Below are 8,057 nucleotides of genomic sequence, written 5' to 3' on the forward strand. Positions count from 1 at the left end.
TGGGAGTCCATGGAGCTGGTTGCTAACATCTGGGAGTCCATGGAGCTAGTTGCTAACATCTGGGAGTCCATGGTGCTAGAGGCTAACATCTGGGAGTCCATGGTGTTGGACGCTAGCATCTGGGAGTCCATGGTATTGGACGCTAGCATTTGGGAGTCCATGGTGTTGGACGCTAACATATGGGTCTCCATGGTGTTAGAAGCTAACATATGGGATTCTTGGGCCATCAAGGGATCCACTCCTACTGTTACAGAAGTCTCCCCCACTAACGTAGCAGGCAGCTCCTGTGCTACCGTATTATAGGATTCCAGCGCTGTCGTCGAGGGCACCTCCAGGGACTGCGACACGGTCATCGTTGACAGCTCCGTTGTTGTCACCACAGACTGGACAGAGATCTCCAGCGCCACAGTTGCCACAGGCTGCCCAGGCAACTCTGGCGCCCCAGGCTGCCCTGGCAACTCCAGCACCCCGGTTGCCAGAGGCTGCCCCAAAAGCTCCAGTGCTCCAGCTGCCCCAGACTGCCCCGAGAATTCCAGTGCCCCAGCTGCCATGAGCTGCCCAGGCAACTCCAGTGCCCCAGTTGCCACAGGCTGCCCCGACAACTCCAGTGCCCTAGTTGCCGAAGGCAGCCCTGGCAACTCTGGCACCCCAGTCACCGAAGGCTGCCCTGACAACTCCAGCGCTGTTGTTGCCACTGGCTGTCCTGGCAACTCCAGCACCATCGCTGCCTCAGGCTGCCCCAGCAACCCTGATGCCGTTGTCACCTCAGGCTGCCCAGGATGTTCCATCGTTGTCATCCCCACAGGCTGCTCCAACTCTGTCGTCGTCACAGGTTGTTCGGTCAACTCCATTGCTACGGTAACTGCAGGCTGACCTGGCAACTCTACTGCTGCTGTCACCGCAGGCAGCCCTGGCAACTCCTGTGCCATCACAGGTGGCTCTGGTACCTCCTGTGGTGGCTCCAACCCCATAGATGGTGCTGGAAGCCCCGGCAATTCCTGCGACAACTGTGGCACTGATGTCACAGAGGGCCCCGGCAACTCAGGCACTGCTGTCGCAGGGGGCCCTAGCAACTCAGGCACTGGGGTAGAAAGGGGCCCTGGCAACTCCGGCACTGGGGTAGCAGAGGGCCCAGGTAACTCCAGCACTGGAGTCACAGGGGGCCCCTGCAACTCCAGCATGGAGGTCGCAGGTGGCCCCGGCAACTCCATCGCTGAGGCCACCGACGACTCCGGCAGCTCCAACGCTGTGGTCTTGGGCAGCTCCAGCAACTCCTGTGGTCTTGTCATGGATGAATCTGCAACCTCCGATGGTACTTCTACAGGCTGCTCTGGCAATCTGAGCACTTCAGTTGCAGATGACTCTGGAAAATCCATTGTTGTTGATGTGCTTGGTTCTGGGTGCACCTCAGTAGGTGTCTCTGATGATACCGCAAGGGTTTCTGATGGCTCTAGCACTTTTGCTACTGGAGGCTCTAAGAACATGATCTTTGATGGCTCTGGAGGTGTGCTCTCCAAAGATTTCAGCACAGACTTCATCTGATACTCCACTGACATTGTTACAACCGGCTCAGACGTCTTCAGCACTACTGTTGTAGTAGGCACTGGTGCTGTTGCAAAGGGATCCACAATCTTTGTCAAGGATGGTTCCAGCGTTACTGCCACAGACTGCTCTGACTGCACTGAGATTACTGATGTAGATGCAACTGACAGTTCTGCAGTTTTCATAGCTGGCTTCAGAGTCTCTAAGGTGTGTGGCTCTGATACCTCCATTGATACTACAGGAGGTTCTAGCACAACTGCAGGAGATTCACTAGTCTCAGATAGGCCAAATGCTCTTACAGGATACTCCAGTGCCATAGCTGAAGGTTCAGAATCAAACTTCAAAAAGGAATCTGATTCTAAATCTATGTTCCCGTCATGATGTGATTTCAGCTTGGATTCAGATTCTTCTGGCTGTCTTTTATACTTTTTTTCCTTTTCTTTCTTCTTTTTCTTCTTTTTATTTTTGTGCTTTTTGTGCTTCTTTGACTTTTTGCTGGGTATTTCATCAGTAGGATCTGTTTGTACAGACACACATCTACTTTTCCTGGAGGCCTCCTTCAAGTCTGAAATTAAAGGAAATCAATTTTAACTTGTCAAACATTCCCCAAAGTAGATTTATATAAATCATACAGGCCAAAATTCACATTCCATGTTAAAACACCATTATATAACACTTCTTGTTAAAAAACTATTTGCCAAACAAACTATTTTCCATAAACCAATTAGCTGAAGATTCATACTTCTCCAATATTTCCTTCCACAACTACAGCCTGGATTAAAAATAAGTTCTCAGTTTACCACAAAAACTTTTAAAATTACATTAAGATATGTTTTACTAAATTCATTTAAAATGATTATTTTCTCCAGCTCTCAAATTATAGCAAATTACTTTTAAACTACACTTAAAGATGAGTATCTTTCATATTACCAATTGTTAGAATTCCTTTGAAAAATACCCATATCAAATCATTTTACGACTATTTTATAACCCCTACTTATATAGGAAGCAACATGGCACTGGCTCTGGAACAGCCTGTCTGTTTCTGGATCCTGAACCAATCCACCAGGTCACTAGATGAATGGACTTGGCCAAATTACTGACAGTTACTTGAGTAGAGGATGAAGTGAGTTAAAACATACAAAATACATTGAACAACACCTGGCACATAGTAAGCCCTCAACAAATGCTAGCGTTTGCTTTTATATAATACACAAAAGGTCTGAACAACAAATGTAAAGTATCAATATGGAACTTGAATTTTACCTTATCACACCCACGTTACATTCTAATAAAAATAAGACCTTTCCCCCCAATACTCTTCTAACATTATTAAGAAATAACTTTTTTAATGTTTCTACTTAGAAAATAATAAAGTCATTTTGGGAAAGAAATTCTTACAGTCCTTAACATGTAACTTAAGAACACTGCAATTTGCATATCTGAAAGAGAAAGTGGTGTATATTCCACTTTACAACCAGATGGGATTTACTCCAATGCCAATATCAAATTAGATAAATCTCAGTGATCCAGAAAAAGCTGTTTAGAAATCCACGCCATCAATATCATGGAAAAAAATGAATCAACACATGACAAGACCCATTCCAAAGCAAACTACTCATTTTCTGTTGTGTTTATTAAGTACCAAATATTAGTTAGCTAAGTTATATTTCAATCAGGAAAAAGTTGCTAGAGCCATGAATCTAGATACAGCTAAAATCTACGCTTTTTTACCATACTCTGTACCAAAAATAAAAACTAAAAAAATAAGAAACCATACCACATTCCTCCATTTCCAAAACTAAATGAAGATACTGTTATTTTTGTGGCTGTTCATAAATCTTTCATTTCCAAACATCAATTATCTAATCAATTCCAAAAACATTAAACATCCAAGCAATGATTCTTCTCCATTCATTGTACCTTTAAGAGGGATGGATGCAAACAAGGCAATCTCTAAGCTTGGGCTTTAAAATAAAACCTCCCAGGATTTTAAAATTATTACAGATTTGGTCCAAGCTTCTGCACCTTCCAAAACTGACATTTACACAACTGTTCAATGAAAACCCACATTCAAAATCCTGGCATTGAGGCACTACAAGACTGAATCAGATAAAGTCATAGTCTACCACCAAAGCAAACAAGTGCATCAACGCTCACGTTTCTGGATAACTGTATTTTCAAAGAATTTAAACAAAGTCTTTGGTTAACAATTAAACTAAAACTTAGAAATCTTTGAAGTTTTAGATCTAATGAACATTTTAAATACCCCATACTCAAGAAATAATAGTTAACTATTTAAAAGTCTTAAAACAAAGTTTTTGAGATAGCTAATTATCTCCAACTTACCTGGCTTATATCGTAGTTCTGTATCCAAGACCCCAGAAAGTACTTCCTCTATCTTCTGCACTATTTCTTCATTTGGTAGGCTCCTGGCAGAGGCAGCTGCATCACCTGCCTGGTTTCCTTCAATAGGTGTATTTGTTTCACCATTGAGCTGACCTTCACTCCTTCCACTTGACAAGAAAAGTTATCAAAATTCGTTAATATTTTTACCACATCATATAATAAATTTAGATTTATAACTCAACTGATTAAAATAATAATCTTATATTGTTCATACACAACATGAACTATTTTTGTGTTTCTTTCAGATAATATTCCCTGTCAACAGTGCTTCCTTAACACTATCTGCTTATAGTTGGTACATTTTCATTTTTACACAATTACATACAGTTTTCAGAACCTGAAAGTTAAGAGAAAGTCTTTGAATAGGTTTTAAGCTCATCTTTTTTTTTTTAAATAAAATACTCCCAGAAATCTAAATTGGTTTAGATATGGGTTACCTGCATATTTATCTCAGGGGAGAAAAACTATTAAGATCACAATCATAAATGTAAAGAAAAATATATAACCCAACATTATGGAAGAAGCTATAGCTACAATAAAGCCACACCTGTGCATGGATCACAATCAGCATCAACAGCATCAAGGAACACAAAATTAGCCACAAACACATTAAGTAAAAAGGGTAACATGTAGCCTCTGATCAGGTTTAGACTAAGTTATTGAAATGCCATAAAGTTTAAAAAGAAAAATACATTTATATAACTTGTATCCACTCATCAAAAATTCGGGTGTTAAAAAACTTTCTGGTGTTCAAAAAAAAATTCATGTGAAACAAGTGACAATTCATTTATACCAACAGTAAAGGAATGAATGGCTTAACATATTTTCAATTCAGAGCCAGAAGGATCTTGACATTTATTTACCTAGTCATTCTTACTATTTTTGCATAAAATTTTTTTGAAATAATTTCAACAACTTAAATTTTAGCTAACATCAATTATGCTCCAATACCTGATAAAAAGCCTGAACAGTAAAAAACAAAAAAAATCAGTACTGAACTAAATGTTAAGGAATAATTGGTTTTAAAAAAATCACATAACTAACATTTATTGACTATTCGTGTCACATGGTTCTACATTTTTTAACTCATTTAATCCTAACAAAACTCTAAGGTCAGCACTACTATTCTCATTTTATAAATAAGGAAAACGAGGCACAGAGAAGACAAGGAACGTAGCGGAAGGTCACCTATCTATTAAGAGGTCAAACTGGTATTCAAAACCAGAGCTCATACACTCAACTACCACCTATAAACATAAATCTCCTTACCCAAACTGATATATATAAAAATAGATGAGAAAACAGAGAAATATAGCTCACTGAAATGGCAAATAATCAAAAACTTGTTTTCAGACTGATAACATTGCATGTTACTTGAGAAGAACCTGAATATTCTTCTAGTAATAAACTGCCCTAATATTCTTTTCAGATTTTCTTTCTGGAGCTCTTTATTTCATACTTTTCCAAAGCACCTGCATGTAACCACCTCACTAAAAAGGCCACGGATTTAAAAATCGACAAAAGTACGACTTAAAAAAGTCAATCTATGAGAAAGTAATCATCTTAAAGCTATCAGAATGTTTACCTCAACTACTGCAAAGGGATGAAAACTTCAAACCACCTAACTATCCTCGATACATTCCTACAACAGAATTCGATGGAGCGTGAAAAATGTCCTAAAACACTACTGAGACTGTAATCAAACACCAACTCGTTCACGATACATAGATAGGGGAAAAACACAAGATTATCACATTTCACAAAACATGTATGTGCATCGGTACAAACAATGAAAGAACACAAAGGGCATCAATAACTAGGTGGTGGTTTTTTATCTTTTTATTTTTTCTAAATTTTGTACAACAATAAAACGCTCATTTTCTATCACAAAAACTAATTCTTAAAAGGTATAAAAACAAAGCATTACAAGAAACAAACAAAACTAATCGCACGCAACTATTAAGTTTTCAGAAAAACTATATTCGCTTAGCTCAGGTCTTTTCTCATTCTAAAATCACTAGCACATAACAAAATTTTAAAAAGCAATGAAATGAGTGAGCAGATACATTTCCCACTTAAAAGACAATATATCCTACAAAAATAATAATTCTAGCAATACTATATCATTGCCCCAATAACCCTACGTTAATTTGTGTGCTTAATTTACAATTGCGTTGTCGGCTGATTTTCAAATTCACGTATTGCTCTTGCTCTCAACTTTTAAAATACAACTAGCAAAAACATTTGAACTCGGAATAAATATTTACGCTATACAAAGCAAAAATCACTGAACAACATGACCCACGCTATTTTCCTTTCTAAATAAACAAGTGTATCTTTGGAAAGGTCTTCCCGTTCAAATTTTGTGGAATCCAGGGTAAACGACGTATAGTCTAAGAGCAAAGGCAGCAGTAGCATGTTGTTCTAACACGTCAATCGGGGCAGGCGTAGCAAAAACATTGAGACCGACACACAAAGCCCACTTTCCGCTTGGTAAATTAAGACGTTACGAGTAATTCAAAGTCCCCGTCCATCCTCGCCTCGAGTATTTTGTCCAAGTAGCTAACGCTAATCTGAGCTGCTTTCAATTGCTAAGCTATTCGAACGCTGCCCGGTGGAAGCCACAGGACAGGAGGGCCCAAATAATCTAATTAAAGGATCCCGACCCCTAAATGGTCCGCAGCTTGCAATACTAAAGCGGATTTAAGATTACCCAAGAAACGGCCGTTAGAGACCCTTTCCGGTCACAGGCACCGGCCGGCGAGGGCCGCGGAGGCGGGGAGGGGGAGGGGGGACGCGGCGGCGGAGGAGGAGCCGAGGCAGGAACTAGGCCCGTCGCCGGTGGACACCCAGGCCGACAAACAGCTAAAGGGTCGGGGATGGCCAGACGGGCGAGAAGGATGAGCATCGTAACTCGACTCTAGAAAAGGGAGTCTGGGGTTCCCTCGGAAAGGGCGAAGTTCCTCGCCGGGAAAGGAGGGAACGGATGGGGGGGGAGGGCCCGGAAAATGGATCCCAGGCCCAGGCGGGGCTGTAGCGGGGCCTGAGGCGAGGAACTACGGCGTCTCTGAAGAGAGGTGCCATGGAAGGCTACGTGGCGCCCTATCGGTCCTTTGGGAACAAAAGGGTCTGGGAAACGTTTACCTGGAAAGTTCCTGTTGAATTTCCCGGAATTTACTGACCACGAAAGACCTAAATATCTGCTCGATGTTGGTCGCCATGGCGTCCGCTCCGTTCTCTCAACTCCTCCTCGCTAGTCCTCCAGGCTCCCAGCATGCCTCGGGAGGAGGCGCAGCGGCCAATTCCGTCTCTCGGCGTCCTGATTGGCTCCTGTGAGAGCGACCAGACCGGCACGTTCCGCCGCTGGGCCAATCAGTGAAGACGGCCCCGCTCTCCTCCGCTGTTTCTGAGCGGCTGGGGTAGAGATGCTGACGTTTGCGCCGCGCACGACTGTGTCCGCCATGTTAGTGACTGACGCAGGCGCCATTACAGGAGAAGTCTCTGTTGAGGCGACTCTGAGCTTAAGTTGCCAGTCTCCAACGGTGTTTGGGGGTGCTTAAGAGGCTTTCTTTAGCCACCGAGCGCCTGAGATTAAATGCCACGAGGAAAGGGAACAAGAAGGGCAACATGATGTTTGACACGGGCGCCCCCCCCCCCCCACATTCCCGGGCGGCGCCAAGTTGAGTTTCAGCGGGGACTAGCGTCCGGGAAAACATTCATCAGCGCCTGCCCCCACTGTGGTGCTAGCACGAAGAACACGCTGTCGCCCCATCTCTCTCCCAGGGCATCCTATAGTCGGCCCCCTTTCTTTTTTTTAAGCCACAGGCGGGCGGTCCTGAGCGACCTGGGTTCAGAGCCTGGTGCATTCTAGTCTCGTCAGGAGCCAGGCGCGTCACGAGACTTGGACGCGCTGGCTGCTCGGTTCCGCCTCGTTAGCCACACACAAGCGGCTGAACGTGGAGTTAGCCTTTGGGCGCTACCCCTCCTCCCTGCTTAGGAGGCTCTCGGGGGGAACAGGGACGCTCCGTGGGCCTGCCCCTCTGTGTGCCATGAGGAACGCGCCTCGCTCCCGAGGAGACTCAGGCCGCGCCCGGGGCGGGACGGGG

At 43.5% G+C, this 8,057-nt stretch overlaps 1 protein-coding gene across 5 annotated transcripts in view; it reads right to left on the reverse strand.

Annotated features, from left to right (window-relative positions):
- Window positions 1-7,245, reverse strand: part of LOC124234292 (protein SON) — a 31,825-nt gene extending 24,580 nt beyond the window's left edge. For all 5 annotated transcript variants that reach the window (XM_046651577.1, XM_046651578.1, XM_046651579.1 and 2 more), the window contains exons 1-3: window positions 7,096-7,245; window positions 3,892-4,058; window positions 1-2,107 (exon numbers count right to left, since the gene is read on the reverse strand). The exon at window positions 1-2,107 is cut by the window's left edge and continues 3,635 nt beyond it. In XM_046651577.1, coding sequence (XP_046507533.1) covers window positions 1-2,107; window positions 3,892-4,058; window positions 7,096-7,172 — 2,351 coding nt within the window. In that variant the 5' untranslated portion in view covers window positions 7,173-7,245. The remainder of the gene's footprint in view (window positions 2,108-3,891; window positions 4,059-7,095) is intronic.
- Between the last annotated feature and the right edge of the window lie 812 nt (window positions 7,246-8,057).

The sequence above is a fragment of the Equus quagga genome, unplaced genomic scaffold, assembly GCF_021613505.1.
Source record: "Equus quagga isolate Etosha38 unplaced genomic scaffold, UCLA_HA_Equagga_1.0 73442_RagTag, whole genome shotgun sequence".
NCBI classification, from domain to species: Eukaryota; Metazoa; Chordata; class Mammalia; order Perissodactyla; family Equidae; genus Equus; species Equus quagga.